The sequence below is a fragment of the Oncorhynchus tshawytscha genome, linkage group LG23 (genome assembly GCF_018296145.1).
Source record: "Oncorhynchus tshawytscha isolate Ot180627B linkage group LG23, Otsh_v2.0, whole genome shotgun sequence".
Taxonomy (NCBI): Eukaryota; Metazoa; Chordata; class Actinopteri; order Salmoniformes; family Salmonidae; genus Oncorhynchus; species Oncorhynchus tshawytscha.
In genome coordinates, this window is record NC_056451.1 from 3,827,062 (window position 1) to 3,848,529 (window position 21,468).

At 46.7% G+C, this 21,468-nt stretch overlaps 1 protein-coding gene across 1 annotated transcript in view; it reads right to left on the reverse strand.

The window, feature by feature from the left end:
* Positions 1 to 21,468, reverse strand: part of LOC112223134 (nuclear factor of activated T-cells, cytoplasmic 1) — a 66,841-nt gene that overhangs the window by 17,274 nt on the left and 28,099 nt on the right. Inside the window, exons 7-9 of the mRNA XM_042304461.1 lie at positions 14,376 to 14,431; positions 11,681 to 11,813; positions 4,136 to 4,810 (exon numbers count right to left, since the gene is read on the reverse strand). Of these exons, the coding sequence (XP_042160395.1) occupies positions 4,136 to 4,810; positions 11,681 to 11,813; positions 14,376 to 14,431 (864 nt within the window). The remainder of the gene's footprint in view (positions 1 to 4,135; positions 4,811 to 11,680; positions 11,814 to 14,375; positions 14,432 to 21,468) is intronic.

A 21,468-nucleotide genomic window follows, 5' to 3' on the forward strand; every position in this document is an offset into this window, starting at 1 on the left:
CTGACCTGAGCCCTAGGACCATGCCCCAGGACTACCTGACATGATGACTCCTTGCTGTCCCCAGTCCACCTGGCCATGCTGCTGCTCCAGTTTCAACTTCCACCTGACTGTGCTGCTGCTCCAGTTCAACTGTTCTGCCTTATTATTATTCGACCATGCTGGTCATTTATGAACATTTGAACATCTTGGCCATGTTCTGTTATAATCTCCACCCGGCACAGCCAGAAGAGGACTGGCACCCCACATAGCCTGGTTCCTCTCTAGGTTTCTTCCTAGGTTTTGGCCTTTCTAGGGAGTTTTTCCTAGCCACCGTGCTTCTACACCTGCATTGCTTGCTGTTTGGGGTTTTAGGCTGGGTTTCTGTACAGCACTTTGAGATATCAGCTGATGTACGAAGGGCTATATAAATAAATTTGATTTGATTTGATTTGGTTGTGTTTTTCTCATGTGGGTGAATAAGGCCCCTCTGTATTCGGCTGTAACCAGATGGTAAGAGTCTGGCTGGCTGATTAGCGTTAGCCCTGTGCTAGTTCAGCTGCGCTTCATTATATCAACCATCACACCAGAAGCTAATGAGAGAAGACACAGAGCGGCAGCCTCGCTGGATCAGACAGATGTCCAAGTCGGGAATACTATGACTGCATTACACACATGCGTGCACGTGCACGTACACACACACACACGTACACACACACGTACACACACACACACACACACACACACACACACACACACACACACACACACACACACACACACACACACACAGGCACAAAGAGGCCTTCATGGTGCGCAATGTGGCTCAAAGCCTTCAAATCTGATGTGTAAACAGCAGCCAAGTCTAGGATCAAAGCGGCCATGTGTGTGTGCGTGTGACGGGAGGGGGTAATGATGTCACCGCAACTGCAGCTCAGGCTAGGACGTGTGACAAAAACGTGGCGTCATCACAGGCCCCTGTTTTATGGGCTAATTAGCCAGGCTAACAAGGCGAGGGTAAATATACCGCCCTCCTCATTCTTCATCACTTCTATTGTTTTTATTGATGTCGTTTGCATGACATTGTGCTCAATGCCATATGTACTGTAAATCGCCCCGGATTAGAGGGAGCGTATGACTCAACGTGAAAGGTATTTTTTTTTACTTGAGAAACTTCTGTTTAATGTAAACCTCACATTAGATATGTATATATTGCGTTTGGCATATGACAATGGGCCAGAAACAATACAAAGACCTCTAGGGCTAGCTTTTGAAAATTCACTTTAACATACATCTTGCTTCCATTCCCCCTAAGCATCAATCCATGGACCTTGGTCCAGGTTTATTCGCTCACTCAACTCTTCTGGCTATCGTGAGACAGACAGACCCCTGCTGCAGCGAACCAATGGTAGCCGCAGGCCAGCAGTCCTAAATACATCCCCAGCACAAGCCAACAGATCATTCATCAATTTAAATACAATCGCAGCTCCTGGACATTACCCAAAAAGCCTTGGGGCACCCTTTTACAGACAGACAGTGCGTAATGTCCTGCAGTTAGCTAGCCTCGAGGCTCCAATGCTCCATCACAGAAGTAGTGGATGAAGTGGTGCTAGCTGGGAGGGGGTAGTGGGTTAGGGGGTTGAAGGGCAGTTAGAGGGGCTTATGTTCAACTTGTCATCCCCTCCCCCTCTAGATCTCCTACATATCTACCCCACACTGACAACAGAGCTCCTTGCGGTACAGTAGCTCCGCCTGTTGATAGGTTGAGTGATTTCTCGGGGGCTGGGTTAGCAGTGCGAGCCGAAGGCCAGTGAGAGATATTTCCTCTGGCTGATGAGAGCCCGAGGCCTGAGCGTGGGAGGCGCTCCACTCTGGGGAAGCTCAAGTGTCATCTCGCTGCAGAGCTCAAATCACTGGCTCCAAACCGGCCAGGCTGGGACTCTATGCTACGCGGCTAACGCTAAATCACCTCCGCCCGCCCAATCGCCTGGTGAGGTCATCCCCTACCGTCGCCCTTTTAATGGAGCAACTCGCTAACATATGATAATAATGGAAGGTAATGACTGTGGAAAGGGAGCTCGTCGACTTCTCCCAGCTCTAATTATTATTTTTTATCTCAGGCTCATTCGAGGGGTCTGGAATGGTCCGGAATGGGGCCGGTAGACCTGACCGGTACAGCGTGCAGAGGCCTTTGGAGTATGCTGTTACCACCACACACTTACCGGTACTCCAGGAGCACAGTTAGCCCACCACAGATGCTCAGTCAAGACATTAGATGAGGCGAGATTGCAGCGGGCCAAGGTTTTACCAGGGACGCCTTGGTAGGCCTCTGCCAATCAATACGCATTCCTGTGAGTCTCTAATGCATCTGTAATCACAGGCCCAATAACATTTGGTCACTTGGTCCAGAGATATGGGCTCCGCTAAAGTGACAGTTGATGGGGTGGTGTTAGGCGGTGGTGGATTATGAAGACATGGTTACTACTTAAGGGTTAGAACTTTAGCAGAGGGCAAATGACCCCCTAACAACCTTTTACCTAGCGCAAAATAAAGCTTGAGTTTCACTCTTATTTGATTAATTCTCATACTCTGGCTCCTTTGCCTGCCCATAACTACTGAGAAGTTTGAAAAGGAATTAGACATGTACATGACAATGCTAATTGTATTTCCTTTGGATTTAGCGCCAGTGTTCTCTTGTTTCAATGTCCAGTAGGGGGAAACATGCCAGGAGCTGGCGCGGAGTCAGAAGATAAATGCTAGCTCTGGATGTGTGAAGTGACAAAGACTTGTAGAATGTCCTATTTGAGTGTTGTGTTGTGCTCATTTTATGGAGTCGATAACAGACAGACGTCCTCACTTCTCGCTATTGTCTGTTTACGAGGCGAGGACAAACGGGACTCATCAGGCTGGACAGATTTGCTGACAGCCACGTCTCAACTCAATTACAGCACTGGCCCTAATGCCCATCACCCCTGTGCTCCCTTGGCTCTGGAGCACGCATGCAAACACACACACGCACGCACACACACACACACACACACACACACACACACACACACACACACACACACACACACACACACACACACACACACACACACACACACACACACACACACACACACACACACACACACACACACACACACACACACAGTGCTGTAGGTCTACTGCTGTTTACAGTAGGAGTGAAACAAAAGGTGCACAGGAAGAGGGATGTTCCTGAGTTGAGTGGGGAATCGCATTGTTCACCCTGTTTGGATGCAAGGGGACTTGATCTCTTCTGGCATACCGCCACGTATGCTGCATACCGCACAACCAGAGCATAACAATAATGTGATGAGCAACCCCGACAGGGCCATAACAGGCTGGGAGTGACCAGAGGGAGGGACGATTGTGAGGAGGGAGGGGAGGGGCACATAGAGAGTTAATATGGGTTCTACACACAAATGCTGCATTCCCCCATTCACATCCAGTGGGGCTCAAGTGACCCCCCCCCCCAGCCACCCCAGCCTCCCTCGATGACGTCAGCTCCAACACTACACCCTCCGCAGGGAAAACACGGGAAAACAAAGCGCCTCCTGCCTCCTGACATACCTCGCACCGAGGGGGGGGAGATGCGTTGCAGCTCAGGAAACCCCTACCTATTGTTTTGCTTCCTTCATTAGTCCTTGTGTCAACAGTCGGGGGCCGGCACGCGTGCGCCACTGTTTTTGTTCTCTTGCTCCCTGCCTGACCTCGTTGCTTCTGATGTTTTGACAGATTGTTTCGCAAATCCCATCAAGGCCCAATTGACTGTTAAAATAAAGCTGTTACTAACTCAGACAACATACACGGTAGTTGCGAAAACAAAAAGAATCTGTAATGTCTAAAATGAACAATTCTGACGTAAACCCATGGTTGATAGCGGGGGAAAGGGTGTGGGTGGGTGTGGGTGTGTAGATAAGCAAAGGTGTAAAGTTAACGTCATGTGCACTGTAAGTGGAACGTTCTAGAGAGAAACGAGAATTATGTTTTTTATGACCCTGTGTTTTCATAAGGAAAAAAAACACCAATTATCACACCAATGTGATAATGGCAATGATGATGTGATGTCACTAGCTAATAGAGAGCTTTGATTGACAGGTCTAGGTAGATAAACCTTGTTCTTGTGACTCACCATCGTCCAGGTACATCTGGTCCAGATCCTGGGGTTCCCGCTTGACGGTGACTGCTAGGTCGCGGGGGCTGGCGTCCACCGGCAGCAGGCTGGGAGGGCTGCTCCTGGCCTGAGTCTGGCTCTGTCCCTGGGTGGGGCTGTAATCTGGTGCCTGGGCGAACGGGCTCTCTGCTGCCCCATCTGGAGTGGAGGGGTCGGACCCTGGGGAGGTGGAGGGGCTGCTGCTGTGGTACAGCGGGTGGAAGCCATGGGGACTGGGGTTACCAAGGTGATGCGGGCTGTTGCCCTGGGAGTGAAGCATGCCCAGTGGAGCTTGGTCGGGTGAGGAAGGGCAGACCAGCGGCGCTGGGCGCAGCCCTGGCGTCTCTTGGATGGCGGACGCCAAGGGGCCATTGTGGGCGTGCGTAGGGCTGGTGGAGAGACACTTGGGGTAAGACACGGGGGACAGGTCGTGCAGTGTTGGGCTGGACCTGGGGGAGGAGGGGGGCATGCTGCCAATGCTGCCATGGCAAGGCGGGCAGGGGGAATAAACCCCGACCAGGCATGTGTCAGCGTCCCCCACAGGTATGATAGGAGTGAGCCTGGGTTGGCCATAGTAGAGCTTGGAATGAACAGACAGCCCCTGAGCCCCCAGAGGCTCATACTCATCATTCGGTTCTGTCTTTATTATCGGGACTGGAAAAAGAGAGGGAGAGAGAGAGAGAGAGAGAGAGAGAGAGAGAGAGAGAGAGAGAGAGAGAAAGAGAGAGAGAGAAAAAAGACAGATTAGAAATGTTGCGTAGGTCCACGTGGCTGAACGAGGAACTGAGTGTATGAGTAAAGGAGTTGTAGTGAGATGGATTGTGGGAAGGATACCCTCCAAAACCAAACAAACAACCCGCGATTAAAAGAGACACTGTGTCATTTGCTTGGCCTCTCAAACGCCAGCTCAGAACCCCCCTCCCTCCTCCACCCCCAAAAAATAGATGAGTCATCAGAGCAGAAAGCCACAGCTGGCTCTAATCATGAAACGGCGCTATTTTCTTTGGACTCTCCTTCAGCTCTGATATCCTATGAAAGAGTGCTTTAAAGAGTATGGACTGCTGCTGCAGGAGCCCGGGACCCCTAGGCCTCTTCCGTGCTCCAAAAGCAATTGTTGCTCTCAGGACAAAAAGAGAGAGCGAGAGAGATAGAGAGAGAGAGAAATAGGATGGAAGGATGAAAAAGGATTTGATTGGGGTGGTCCGTGCTCCTTAAGAGAGTATGGTATGCCTGCGGTTTCAGGAGCTCTGACTTCAGCTAATGGCAGGAGGAGAGTGCTATGACCCCACTTGCTCATGCCGCCGTCTTCCAACTCACTCAGAGTCCATTTGGGAGATGTTTCCGCCATTTCCTGATTAGTTTGGACTGACAATCATCGTACAGTAGGTTTCCTGGATGTGTGATCAAGATCCGTGTTCATCTTTCAGAGACTGACCATGACGTGTGCATGTGCACTATTTATTGGATATGTAAACATATCCTCCAGTTGCGCACGAACGCACGCACGCACGCACACACGCACACACACACACACACACACACGCCAGAGCCAAACCCTAAGGAAAAGATGAAAAGACCCAGTTTCTCTGAGAAAACCCTTTATAAACCCCCACGTGCTCCGATTCTGCCACGAGTACTGTGACACAACTACTGTAGGCTTGAATTAAGACACCCAGATGAATAACAAAAAGTTTCTGAGTCACAATACATGCACTGTCTGTTGCTCTTTCTGCACACAGTGAAATGTGTTAATGGGTGCGGTTAGTGTTTGATTGGCAAATCATAAGTGTTTTGGCAAGTCTTCTGACACTCTATTCAGCCTACAAACAGGCCATCATAAGTGTATTTCTTGTAATAGTTACTTTCTACTAACAAAGTAAGAATAAGTCAATCCTGATGAAGGTCGTAATAATACTAATAAGCCCTTCCACTTCCATCGTCTGAATAAATGAGTGTTGTGATTTGATGACAAAGAGCCCTATCGTGATGTTATGATGTTATTATTGTTGGGACAGGACGTAACTGAGAGATTCACTTTCACACCCCCAGTCTCCTTTGGGGAGAGATGAGCTGGTGTGATTACCCAGTGGGAAGCTCATTTACGTCAGTCTTGTCATAGCCACGGGGCCGGTCCATCTGTCTTAGAGGCTCCCTAGGTAAGGTCTGTATCCTTAAGAAGGTCCCAGGATGACACCTCCATACACTTACTAGGGAACATCATACTAGGCCTTGTAACAGGCTCTCCATAGTACAGACCTGGGTTTACGCTAGGTCTAGTATTTTAGCTGCATTTGATTGAGCTTGCCTATTGCAATGGAACCAATGGAATAGTCCCAAAAGTGTAAACCCTACATACATAGCAATACATGGAATACTTAGCAATTTGATTTATTCTGTAAAGCTTCATAGTCTCTCAAACGCTCTGTCACACATTCCCCCTCTCCTACAGTATCTGCAGAATGAGATCCTTTGAGGGATCCTTCGAGCTTGCCTCTCCTCCACCCAGCTCTATTTGTCTCCACCACTCTAACCGATCATTCCTCAATATGTCCCCCCGTCTCTCTGACCACTCCTTCCAGCTATCTGCGTGTGTGTCCCCCTCCAAACACACAACCTTCTCCTTCCCAGTTCCATGAAAGCAGATTCACCCTGTGAGTCCCATCCCCAGCTGGCTTCTATTTCCTCCCAACCTGCGGGTTATGGCCCACATGTTTTTCTCCACATCTCTGCCTGTCTGTGTCTGTCTGCTCGCATTAAAGTGATCAGGCCTGATCTGAGTATTTATTAGGAACTGGTTTCCTCCCAGGGATGGGGGTGAGGGTTCGAGGACGGGTTTGCGGGGTGTTGAGCACAGAGGGCCTAGGCCCGGTAAGTTGTCGTGTGAAGGGAAGAGACAGCCTGGCAAGAGGGTTTTCTGGGATGCACTCTGATTCTCATTACGATTGGCTGCTCTGCTCTCAGAGTGGAACTATGGAGTGGATGACCTACTGTCTCCATAAAAGAGCTGTTTTGATTGCACTGTGGAAAGAGTGTGCACAATGCATTATACCTAGGGCCCTGAGTTTTTCCTGACCACGTGACCTGACTAGGCCCTAGTTTTAGCGACCAGGCGGTGCTTCATGGTGGTAGTCATCAACTCGCAGGTGTCTAATTCACCACGTCCCACTGTGGTCGCAATCTGGCTGACGGCTGGTGTCCTAGTCTACGTGAGCCATGTAAAGGTGCGTGTGAGTGTGTCTGTGCGTGTTTACGCGCGTGTGTGTGTCTGTCACTGCCCTAACTTGGAAACAAGGAAACGTCTCAGTCTCCAGTTTGGTTAGCATGACACATCTTTGGGGAGACGTTCACGGTGTGCGGTTCGTTAAGTTTTCATGTATGTGTCTCTCTTGTTTCTTCTGAACATATCCCTCTCTCTCCTCCCTCCCACGTCTCAGACCACAAACCTACGGCCAGGAATCAGCAGCAGCCCCCCTTGGTGTTAATAATAGAACCCGATCTACACGAGGAACCTCCAAAACGGCTTGTGAAATGAAAGCCATTCCGAGAACTGACTTTGGTTGGGCTTTCGTCAGCGCCAGCAATTTTGGCGTTTGTTGTTTTATGTGGTTCTGTGAAACTTTCTCTTCTTTAAAGAGAAGAAAAGGGCGGCGTGTCACGTCTTTACTCAACGCAAGAATGATTGGAAATGAGCTCGGAAAAGAAAAGTAACGCTCACTCACACACACACACACACACACTAGGAGGTAGACAAGGACACTTGTGCTGCATGTTCGTCGCAACATCGGATATGTGGTGATTTATACAAACCAGAACGGCTGCCAGCAGCTCATTTTAGAGTCTAGAAAAACAGAGTAACTTCAGAGTGACATATTGCTTAGATTCTTGGATCTTTCTCCTCTGAAATTGTAACTCATGACAATGCACTTTCCGGACAAGCTTACTGAGCTTTCGTCATCAAATTCATTGGACTAACGTGACATTGTAAAGGAAAGCGAGGACAATGAAGAGCATTTTGAGAGACACAAAGACAAATAAAAATAAACGTTTCATAAAGACAATCTACATTCTATTGTTTGGCATCAATATGCAACGCCGTGATTACCATGCTAATTGCCAATTTGAAAAACTCCCTGTACGAAATCCGGGAAGAATGTTTAGCGATAACATCTGGAAAAAGCAACGGTTCAAATCCGCTACTCCTTTCTTGCTTGTGTAGGACGAAACAGGCCTGCGACAGCCTTGTCATTCAAGCTTTATCTTCACCTGTCAAACCTGGCAAAGACTCAATCGTTTCCAATCCTCCAGACTGCATCTGATAATAATATCCGTACTAGCTCTGAGGCGTGACTAAACTAAAGGGGAGATAAGAATCAGATGATGTTTACACGACAGAAACAATGCCTCTCCCGTGAGATATGACTGAGCTATTTAGAGGATGAAGAGGAAATGATTCAGATACATATTATCTCTTGTTTCCTTACTTGGGCATTTAGCTGCTCCGTACAGGTTTGAGGTTCTACAGTCAAAGCTTTGGGCTGTCAACACGTTCAATCAACCTATTTCACACACTTGTCTGATAATGTTGTGACATGAATGAGCAGAGAAAACATCCCGTGACTACAGTGGAATATACACGTTGTTTTCAATTAGCGATCGGAGGACCGCAGATCGTTTGTTTCGCCACTCTCACTTTTTTCAAACAAGCGGGGCTACTTTTAAGGGGCGGTTTCTAGATGAGCACAGAGACGAGCACACACCCGAGCGTGAACAAAAAGTGATTTTTTAGAAAGCATCATTGACGACCACAACAGTGGAGCTGAGCGCCGGAAGCCCCACTCAGATGGGTGAAGGAGGAAGTGATTAGAACGAACTCTATGTAGCACCCCCCTCCCCCTTACCTGGCCACAGTGTTCAAACACTCACACAGTGAAAGCCTCAAAAGCAAACAACCAGGTTTTCCTCTCCTCTGCTATTTATATATCCACTGTTATAATTACCCTCATTGTGACTTAGGAGATCTGTTTGCTTTGATGCCATCCTGCATCTTATCTTGGACAGATATAATCTCTTCGACCTCGGCACAGTTGAAAACGGCTCTGTTTGCTGAAGTCATATACAGTAGAGGCCACTTTACCCAGACACGTGCCCATGGGCAGACAGACATGGATTCAAACTAGATGAGTGGCAAACTCAGGGACTTTCAGGGACTACGGATGGAAATGAGCTCTGTAGCAAAATGCGCCACTATCGCTACTCAGTATTGTCTGAGTTGTTTATTATTGCTTGTTGACTATTGTGTTGAATAAATTATATTTAAGTGTTAAGGCCCGAGGAGGTGTGGTATACAGCCAATATACCACGGCTAAGTTTATAACACCTTATTGCTATTAGAAAAGTGTTACCAAATGTAATTAAAACAGTTTTTTTTTTAAATGGGGTAATACCTGTGGTATACCACAGCTTTCACCCAATCAGCATTCAGGGCTCAACCCATCCAGTTTATAATAGATGAATAAATATCAAAATAAGAAATAAGAAGATCTGGTGAACCACAGCAAGTGCCTTTGACTGTGACTCTAGTGGTACATTGTATTCCGTCATAAAGACACTGCCCCTGCTTGTGTGGTCCCCACTGAGGTTTACTTGGCATCGTAACAGAGAGCACACCCTATTCATCTGTTAAATGGACCATGTTGACTCTCTGTGAAAATGACTTGAAGATGCAATTGGTCAAAGCGTGATAAGTCTTCTCCTTGTACAGCTTATCTCCTTGTCTGTCTCCCTGCTTCATATGGGCCTGCCAAATATGGACAGAGTTTGTCTGTCCTCCCACCAACGCTCGCTCGCTCTGCTAAGGTCAGTTACCCCAAAATGTCCTGTCTCATCTCGCCCTCTCTCTCCCTTCCCCCTCTCTCTCTACTCCCCCTCCTCACCTCTCCCTTTCTCAATCTCTTTCTCACTCACTCTCTCGTTCACTCTCTTGCTCCCATCAACCGTCTCCAAATAGGGCCCTCTGTTCGTTGTCAAGGTGGTGATGCGGTCTCTCTCTCATAGTCCCGTCCAAAAGCCTGAATCATTGCTTCTTATCTCTTCCAGGCTACAATAGCGGCCGGTGATCATTGAATTGTTTAGGGAGTCTAAGAATCACATTTTGTCAGTTTAAAGGAGAAGGCTGCCTTAAAGCACTATTGGACCTGATTCTTAATTTAATATGGGATATAAAGAGAGAGAGACATTTGAAATGTCTATTCTTTTGGAACTTCTGTGAGTGTAAAGTTTACTGTTAATTTCTATTGTTAATTTCACTTTTGGTTATTAACTACTTCACTTGCTTTGGCAATGTTAACATGTTTCCCATGCCAATAACGCCCTTACATTGAATTGACAGAGAGAGAGAAAGCGAGAGAGAGAGAGAGAGAGAGAGAGAGAGAGAGAGAGAGAGAGAGAGAGAGAGAGAGAGAGGAGAGAGAGAGAGAGGGAGAGAGAGAGAGAGAGAGAGAGAGAGCGAGAGAGAGAGAGAGAGAGAGAGAGAGAGCGAGAGAGAGAGGGAGGGAGAGAGAGAGAGAGAGAGAGAGAGGGAGGAGAGAGAGAGGGAGAGAGAGAGAGAGAGAGAGAGAGAGAGGGAGAGAGAGAGAGGGAGAGAGAGAGAGAGAGAGAGCGAGAGAGAGAGAGAGGAGAGGGAGAGAGAGGGAGGGAGGGAGAGAGAGAGAGGGAGAGAGAGAGAGAGAGAGAGAGAGAGAGAGAGAGAGAGAGAGAGGAGAGAGCGAGAGAGCGAGAGAGAGAGGGAGGGAGAGAGAGAGAGGGAGGGAGAGAGAGTGAGAGAGAGAGCGAGAGAGAGAGAGAGAGATGCAGCAAGCTGTGAATAATTAACAATGTTGTTTCTAGCAGCATCAATGGATTTCAATCAATATCAATGTGTCTATGCATGAAACTTGGATTTGGCCAATTTACTCTGAGCCCAGAATGAGAGGCATTTAGTTGGTGATGTAAGACGGCAAAAGGACTACAAATCCCAATATCTTCTTCACATTCCAATGTGTCAAGCCAACTATAAATGGGGAGACCAGGGGGCACGTGAGTGTGCAGTGCAGAACGTGAGTTGTGTGTGACGGATGTTCCCATGAGTTGTGTGTGAGGTTGACGGTCCAGGGATTGACTTCTGAAACTTAATGTCAACATCGCCCAGAGGCTCTGTCAGTCAACCCTTCACACCTCATCACCGGAGAACGCAAGCTCCCAAACCAAATCAACACAACTCACAATCTTCTGCTTCTGCCCTCGCTCGACAGAGCCAGTGATGTAGCGGTGTCAGGCACTACCGAAGCTACAACAGATTGCGTGTGTTTTTGTGGAGCGAAAATTATTTAGGAGGAAACACGGAAAAGGTACAATTGGGTAACATTGCAGGTATAAGGCATGAGCATGTATGACCTCTTTATAATTTACCAAGCAACACTAGTAGGACACATAAACCCCCAAACCACGTGTAAAGGAGGCGGTAAACCTGAAGGTTGTTGGGGTTACCATTTGGTGAGAGATAGGTGAAGCGCTGGTACTGGCTCCTCTTTCTCTTGCCATTGCAGACGTAGAAGTTGACCTGCACTGGGCTGGATATCCTCTGGTTCCTGTAGGGGGGGATCTCCACCACCAGCGCCGTCTACAACACACAGAAACGGCACAGAATGGATACACGTACAGTACGAACCCTCCAGACGCACTGTAGATCAGTGCACAGTGTATTTGTGTGAGCGGAGCAGATTTTCAAAAAGCTGTCAAAAAAACATGCATCACCTAAACATTATGAAATCAGACTAAGACGGCATGGTGAAGATTTTAGTTTGAACTTCTATCCCTAGTTTAGGCCTACAACCCCTTTCAATGCTCTTCTTAAGACACAAACAGAACTCCAACTGTACTGAGTGTCAACTCATTAATTAGCAGGTATGTATGCTTGCTTTGCTTTCAGGGAACCCTGGAGGAGTGTTCTGAACAAGCTTTCTGAGCTGGGTCTTCGGCCCAATCTGGATGGGCTCAGCAGGAACCCCAGAGTGTGTACCATGTCCCTGTTTGTGTCTGTCTGAAGCCCTGAGGGCCTGGGGTTCGAACCCTATCCCTGGACTACTACAGGAGAGAGATGTGAGGCCTTTGGCCTTGTTTCCACAGCCCCTGACCAGCGTGTCGCTCCAGGCCCAGGGTGAAACCTCTGTAATGAACGTGAAAATGAACGTGAACTTTGGAGGCTGCAGAGCAGGGATTGAGGTGCATGACAAAGGCGCCATTGGGACATGACTGAGTGTCTGCCTGTCTAGAGCCTGTCTGTCTTTGTCTGTCTCTCTCTCTCTCCCCCTCTCCCTCTCTCTCTCTGGGGGCCAGCTCAGGCCATATGGGGTGGTGGAGCAGAGCAGGAAGCCATTCCCTGTTGCTCAGCATATTTTGTGGGGTCTGTCTACATGTCTGTGTGTCTGTTTATAGGCCAGGTCTGCCCCGGACTGACGGGGTCAAAGACAGCACAGACACAGGTGTCGATGACCTAACACCCCCTCCATCCCCCTCCCATCCTCCCACCCAGTGAGCAGAGCGATCCAAACAGGAATAATGAAAACATATGGCAGGCAGAGCATGGGTGACCTAACGGGGGTCGGGGGCAGCAGGGGAGAAAAGGTCAGCAACACTGTGGCTTGTTTGTCGGTACGCCAAATAAGCACACGGTACTATTTGTCTTTCACCGACCTAACCCAACCCCTCACTGTCATTTTCCAACATGTGGGACTAGCCTTAACATCAGCCAGCCCTTAAGGCCAATTAAACATTGAAGCATCAGAGAGGAGGAGGCCGCATTCAACACTCCTGACGCGACAAAGCCAGTCACCTGAACGTGAAAACACAATGACAACAAAAAACATCATCGTCAATTGAAATGCCGCCGTATTTCGACCCATGTTTCATGGGCGATGATTCACTCGAGACCCCTTACAATTGTCAATGACAGCAGTTCGTTTACAGGGAGACAGAGGCACGGTGAGACCCAGCTGGTAAAAGAGAAGAGAAAAGGGAGGGGGAATGGATGATTTGAAATGCATTGTCATCACACAACCTGACGTGCGCCCGAAGACACAGACGCACACACAGGCAAACACACAGACCTTTACGAGTCTCTCCTTAATTAACTCCAGATGCACATGTAGCTTTTCTGGGACACGTACAACATTTACCGTCCCCTCTGACGAATCCCCTTTGCCTTGTATTTTCTGAACAGAATGTAGGCCTAAATGTGTGACTGGGCATCAGTAGAAAGGTGCACAGGTTTATTTTCTCATTACTTCTCTCGTGAAAACAGCAGGTAAAAAGGGAGGGGGATAATCCACCCGAGGCCAGGCCTCGCGCGGAAGGCCGAGCTCAGACAAAGTGGTTCAAGCGCTCCTCCTCCCTGAACCAGAAGTCGAAGAGTGAACGAAATGTCTGGCTACGCTGGCTGAGGTGTTTGGTAGGGCAACTGGGCTTGCATCAGTATTCATTAGGCAACAAACTGAAGAAAATGCACTGAAACTGGGAGGGACTACCTAAACTTGTCCAATGAGAAACACCCTTTTTCGTTTCCCATTACAAAATGGTTTGCTATGGTGTGCCCTAATGAATATGACCGACAGTAGTAGAGAGAAGGTGGTGGTGTGTGTGTGTTTGCGTGAACGTGTGTGTTTATTGAGGGGTGCTTGTTGATGATGAAGCAAGATACTCTAGGTGCAATCACTCTGTTTACTGTGAGAGAGAAAAATGTGTGAAAATTCCATTCAGGATTGCATGGACTAATCAACATGACTAATCTCTCTCCTTGGTAATGTCTTAGCAAAGGTTACATCAGCAAAGTGAGTAAGGGGAAGTGAGGGAGGTGAGGGAAGGAAATACAGGGGGAGAGAGGAGGGGAGAAAAAGAGAGAGAGCCAGAGAGAGAGAGAGAGAGCGAGAGCGAGCGAGGGCTAGAGAGCGAGAGAGCGAGCGAGGGCGAGAGAGCGAGAGACAGAGCGAGCGAGGGCGAGAGAGCGAGAGAGAGAGAGAGGGCGAGCGAGGGCGAGAGAGCGAGAGAGAGAGAGATATATATATATATAATGGAAGAGAAAGATGCATGGAATGTATGACTGAGTCAATTTACACTTTCAATCTTAACAACAGGACTACAACTAATATAGTACTGTGTTTTACTGAAAACACTGAGGAATACTTACAGACTTGAAGGAGTCCTTGTCAACTTTGGCTTCTGTCTCCCATAGGTGGTGTCCATCTATAAAAAAGGGACAACAGAAAATATGAAACACTACATAATCACACACAATATAATTGCAAAAAACTCAAGTTACGAACAGGAAGCATAGAAATAGCGCACATAGAACAGATCTGCTGCTTCTTAGACTTGCTTACGATGAGAATGACAGACCTATAACTCCAATTTCTATGTGAATTTGGTCAGATCGGCCAAAAAAGTTACATATTGCAGCTTTAACTCTGCTTCATAAACGCCTTTTGTTCGTTTCATCTTGAGAGTGTGTTGTGGTGTCGAGGCCTCCCCGTCATGCAATAAAAGCCCAGGGATCTGCAGCAGCTGCCGGGAATCTGTAGCTGTAGCAGTTCTCTCACATTCTTTGGGACTCTCCGGGATTTCATGCCACACCTTCGCGAACAGACGCTCTTGTGCTCTGTTTATACAATCAGGCCCAAACCACAGCACATTTTCTTACAGCCTATGACTCGTTAGTGGCTGTCAGAAATAGAAATGACAATATCCAGCCTTTGTGTGTCTGTATCGCAATGTCTGGCAGTGCCTGTGTGTGTGTGTGTGTGTGTGTGTGTGTGTGTGTGTGTGTGTGTGTGTGTGTGTGTGTGTGTGTGTATGTATGGCACTGCCATGCTGGCTGGCAATATAGTTTCGTCTGTGGCACTACCATGCAGTGTTGGCTGGCAATACAGTTGTGCCAATGTGTGTCTGTGGCACTGCTCTGATGTCTATGGCACTGGCTGACTATATCATTATGTTTGTGGTCCTAATTTTATAAGGACTGTGAGATATGTGTGAAGTAACAAACACCAAATATGTTATGGCCATTGGGCAGCTGTACTAGTATAACTAAAGACCCAAATAATAAGATGTGGTCTCTACACCAAATTGTTCTCCCAGTGTTCTTTTTCACAACGCAAAAAGAGAAGGAAAAGATCCCAGTCATGCTTGGCCTGCTATCACTCGTGAAGAAGGGTGGAGCTGGGGTTGGGAGAGAGCTCAGGAGGATGGAAGTCACCATGTATCTGTTTCCAAAAAGCAATATTAAAAATGAGGAAAAGAGAAGGCCAGACATTGAGAAAGATCACAGACAGATTTCTTTATTTTGAGTTCAGGCAGAAGTGAGAGAAATTAAGACAGAAGAGAAAGATGAAGTGAGTAAATAGACAACTGTGATATTTCGGTAGGGTGACGAGTACGCCTATATGACCGTGTGATGCTTTGTGCAGGTGATCATGATGTGCCATGGAGCTGATATGCTTGTCAGGCTTTGAGATGGGAAGAGAGAGAAAGAGAGAGAGAGAGAGAGAGAGAGAGAGAGAGAGAGAGAGAGAGAGAGAGAGAGAGAGAGAGAGAGAGAGAGATGATAGGGAATGCTCATTCCTCATATTACATCTGGGGAACCAAGAGGGAATTTCGCCCACCCCCGCACTGGGACTCCCTCCAAGAGGGGAAACCTTAGACGTCAACCCTCCACAAGTAAACATGTTTTTCAGGCTTCTCTCTCTCTCTCTCTCTCTCTCTCTTTCTCTCTATTTCTCTCTCGCTCTCATTTTCTTTCCCCATCTGTCTTCATCTCCCTCTCTTTCCCGATCTTACTCCTCTCAATCCCGTTGACATTCTCTTTCGATTCACCTCACTTTCACCCTCTGTCTGTTTGTCATCTACAGAAGCAGCCATTAAACAGACCCTCCTACTCTTTTCAAATAGATGAAACAAGAGGAAACAAAAAGAGTAAAAGCAGTCATTTCCCCCTCTTCTCTCTCCTTCACCTTCGCTGAATCGGGAGACAGCCACATATGCGGCATGCAAACCTTTTCAAGACAGAGAGTGCCGTAGGACTGAACTGTTATGCTCTCTCTCTGTGCAACATCTGTAAAACGCGTCTGTTCCGTCAACGGAACCGCCCCTCCCTACTTCGCAGAGGCCCCACCCACACACAACCCCTCCCTCCATCTATACCTTGGCCTCCTCCTAAACTCTCACTCTATCAGACTGGTCATAACACAGGGCAGTGGTAGTAGGAGGCATAGCAACTCCCTATACGGATCAATAACAATTGCACTCAACACATTTACATCAAAAGATTTACACACACAGACACACACACACACACCATTGTCTCAAGTAAAGTCCTTTGGGGAAAGATCAGCCAGCTGCCTTTTAACATGTCTAAACTGGTGGGGAGAGTCCAAAAGACTCACATTGCACAGTAACACACCAAAGGACCTACTGACGAAGGAAGCATCATCAGGACACAGTTGACGGAGAGGTTTAACTTCTCTAGGGTAGGGGGCAGCATTCGGAATTTTGGATGAAAAGCATGCCCAAATTAGACGGCCTGCTACTCGGGCCCAGAAGATATGATATGCATATAACTCGTAGATTTGGATAGATAACACTATAACGTTTCCAACAATGTTAGAATAGTGTCTGTGAGTATAACAGAGCTGATTTGGCAAGCGAAAACCTGAGAAAAATCCATTTTGGAAGTTTTTTTTTTTTCATGCACAATCCCGAGAGAGTGCATTTCTTGTTTATCTTTTATATTGACGACATTATTGTCCGGTTTAAATATTATAGATCATTTAGGCTAAAAACAACCTGAGGATTGAATATAAACATCGTTTGACATCTTTCTATGAACTTTACGGATACGATTTTGATTTTTTTGTCTACCTGTTTTGACTGCGTTTGAGCCTGTGGATTACTGAAGAAAACGAGCGAACAGGGGCGGCAGGGTAGCCTAGTGTTTAGAGCGTTGGACTAGTAACCGGAAGGTTGCAAGTTCAAACCCCCGAGCTGACAAGGTACAAATCTGTCGTTCTGCCCCTGAACAGGCAGTTAACCCACTGTTCCTAGGCCGTCATTGTAAATAAGAATTTGTTCTTAACTGATTTGCCTAGTAAAATAAAGGTAAAAATTTTTTTTATATATATATATATAAAGAGACTTTATCGAACAAAAGGAACATTTATTGAGTAAATGAATGTCTTCTGAGTGCAAACATATGAAGATCATCAAAGGTAAGGGATTAATTGTATCTCTATTTCTGAGTTTTGTAACTCTTCTGCTTGGCTGGTTACTGTTTGTAATCATTTGTCAACTGTTCTCAAATAATCGTAAGGTATGCTTTCGCCGTAAAGCGTTTTAAAATCTGACACCGTGGCTGGATTCACAAGAAGTTCATCTTTAAACCTATCTAAAATATGTTTTGTTTTCTGAATTTTTATAATGAATATTTCTGTATTTGAATTTGGCGCTCTGCAATCTCACTGGATGTTGGCCAGATGGGACGCTAGCGTCCCACATACCCTAGAGGGGTTTAAACCGTCTAACCACAACTCAACTCCCAGGACTAAGTATTTCTAAGCAACAACACGGTCCCTATGTTTATTCTATGACTCATATAATACAGTACATGCTCCCACATGACTGCAATAACAATAACCTCCCACTTGTTTTCTTTCTCTACGGCAATTGCTTGGAGATTTGGTTGACAGGAGACACAATGTGGAATGCAAAACAGGATGGTGGGACCATTCTGGTATTTATTGAAGAACCTTTCTTATCAGGCCTCTCTTACACTTGTGCCTGCACTGACCTGTGGTTGGTTTACACCCAAACACAGAGAGAGACACAGAGAGAGAGAGAGAGAGAGAGAGAGAGAGAGAGAGAGAGAGAGAGAGAGAGAGAGAGACAGAGAGAGAGAGAGAGAGAGAGAGAGAGAGAGAGAGAGAGACATCTCTCTCATCTCTCTCATCAACTTCCACTGGCCAAAGAATGTTCACTTTGGTGGTTTTGGGAATGGAAAATCTGATTCACCCCGTCTTAATTGCAGAGGCACTTGTGAAACAAGCCAGCCTTATTTTTCAACTTTCGTCCCTCCCAGAGATAATTTTTGGGGTGTCTTTTATCTCTCTCTATCCCTCTTTCCTGTTTCTATAATACAGTCAGTTATCAAAATTCTGTTGCCACCTGTCTGGCAAAAACTGTCAGTCAATTTGGAGCCAAAATAGCAGGCAAAATCACAGGCCAAACAGGGTCCATCACATACCAGACCAGGGGTTGGCTTCTGCGTCACTAAGACACCTGGTACAGTACCTGCCAGTCCTTATACCAGTGAAACCTGACAAATCTATCAACAGAGGCGGTAGGGTGGGAAAGTTAGAAGTGGGATCCAGGGTAGAGGTGCTGGGCTAGGGGCAGACCTGACTTCTCTTTCCCTGCTGTGGAGCTATATCTGTGCTGTATGCTCCAGACCTCCAGGCACAGCTCCAATCACACCAGATGTAAAAGCTATCCTGCTCACAAGGGAATTCCCTCCCTCCCCTCTGAGTCAGAGTGTAGGCTTTCCCCAGCACTCCCTCCTCTCCTCTCCTCCTTCCCCAACTCCCTCCATGCATGGAAATCAGGGCAAGCCAGAACACACAGTCAATAAGGTGCACCAGGTATGCCTTCCTGCTCCTGTGCCAAAACGAGAGGGTTGAGCGTCAAAACACACAAACACGCCCCCCCCTACACACACACACCACTGTAATAAAAATAACAGAGACATCATAGCTAATCCAACTGATCAGCAACACAAAACAAAATGGAAAGTCTCTGAGATATGGAAAATAAATATAATCACTCCGAAAGCCTATAAAGCAGTACTTACTGGTACAGAGCGTGAGACTCTCAAACACAGCAAAACAAATCTCTGTTAACACATCCACTATGATCACTTTCAACCCACATGGGGCATGCAGAGGGTAACATCATACTTATGAAGCAACTGGTAACTTCAAAAGTTCTCTCAACAAAACGTGGGTGAAATATCACAGATCGGTCTCAGAGCTTGGAGTTGAAAGATAATAGCCATCACCAAAACCTTGTTGGAACTCACTCACTAAGCAGGGAGTCAGCAGTGAGAGTCGACAGTGAGAGTCAACAATGTGAAACACACCCAAGGAACGGATGCAGGACATCCACTACTGGACAATATCCGTCTCTCCTGCCCCTGGCTTTCCCGAACAGCACTTTGTCTCACCCTGCCTGTGCTCTCTCCCCTCTACTCCTCCTCCCTCCCTCCTCCCCCTCTGTTCTCGTCTGTTCCGCTTCGCCTTTCTTCAGGGAATCCTTCACAGATGAGTCACTGAAAACACTTCCTACTGAACACACAAACAGGCCCGTAGGCTAGCTACCCTACCCCTCAGCGGCAGCACACACACAGACATGTACACACACACACATGCACACACACACACACATGCATATGCTGTTTGCATCAGTCATCCTGCGGGTCCTTGATACAGAGCAATAGGGACGGCCTTAGCATTTGAAAAGTAGAAATAATTATATTTCTGGGCACATTAAACCCTCCCGCAGTGCCACCATCCTTGAGCTTTGCTCTTTTTTTTTACCGAGAGGGAGTCTCAGGGGGATCGAGAAACAAGCAAAACAACACACGAGAGAGGAAGAGAGAGGGAGCGAGAGGGGGAGAGGGAGAGGAACAGAAAGACAGTCCTTTATGAGCCTCTGAAATGGATACCGGTGGACTGCACATCTTAACCACTGTTATTGTGACAACAAATCAATCCCTTTTTGTTGGAAAACGGACAATTCGTTATCTAGTTGAAAACAAGCTTCTATATGTTTATCGCCAAATCAAACTATATCTCTGTAGATGTAATGACGTTTTAGTTTGAACAATAGATGCGGTGTAGAAAGGTCAATGGCACGCAGGATTATGTGATATATCCGATTTGGATATATTTGGCTGTTTTTCGCTGCATAACATTTCACAGTGGTCCCGTTTCAGGTTGAGGAGAAGGGGCTGCTAACTCAAGTTCATATGAGCTGGTAGCATAGCTAGCGTACAGAAATCGGTGGTAGTGGTCGTGGTTTAACTGTAACGCACTCGATTGGGGACGATGACATGAACATATATTGGGTTTGACATCCATCCAAGTATTTTACTCCGATTCTAACCTTAACCTATTGTGAAATACAACAATAAACCTAGATTATATTTTATTTACAATACACATATGACTCATTTTGCTGGGGGGCAATATGGAGATTCGGGATCTTTCTCCCACGGCATCTTTCCCAACCCCGCGCGTTACCATGGCAATTCCATTGTTTTGGTCGAGTTCCATTGACCTCTTTACCCCATCTATTGAACATCCTACCAATAAAGACTGGAGAGCACCAGTTAGACCGCCACAACCAAAGGAAATGGCAAAATATCAAATATGGGCATTGATATACAGCATGAAGGAGGTGGCCTCTCTGTGCAGCAATGGAAAACAGTACCATTCCATAGTTTGGCATAGAAAGCTCAAGTTAGGTCAAGTTAAGTCCTGTCTATTGCTCTTTTGTAGCGTTTGAAGAATAGCTCTTTGGAATTTTCCGGGAGGTGCTTATTGGAGCACATTCTAGAAAATGAGCAGCTCTCCTCACCTTCAATCACTGCAGCAGTAATGGATGTCACCACTGGAACACAAGCAGTGATGGCTATAGTGTGTGTGTGTGTGTGTGTGTGTGTGTGTGTGTGTGTGTGTGTGTGTGTGTGTGTGTGTGTGTGTGTCTGTGCGCGCGTGTGTAATTAGTGTAAGGCTATGAATTTGACTCATGAACTTTTTCCAGTGTAATATAAAACTCGATTCACGGCATACAACTTTAATATGAATATATTTCATTGGATAGCTTTTCCATTTCTTTCCTCTTTTAGTCTTCCCGACCTAAATCAACAATAAGAGATTTTCCAAACTCAAAAACGCTTCTCAAACTGCAATATTATGTGATCAAAATGCCAAGATTTCATTCTACATAAAACATTTAAATAGAGCATAAGAACATTTCTACAGATGTATCAACCCCTGTGAAGTGACTATTATACAAAGGTTTCTATTTGTGTGTTTGTGTGTTTGTGTGTGTGTGTGTGTGTGTGTGTGTGTGTGTGTGTGTGTGTGTGTGTGTGTCAGTGTCAGTGTCAGTGTGCGTGTCGTACTGTGATAATGAGCTTTGAGCTGGGAGACCCTTGGAAGTACTGGGTCCTT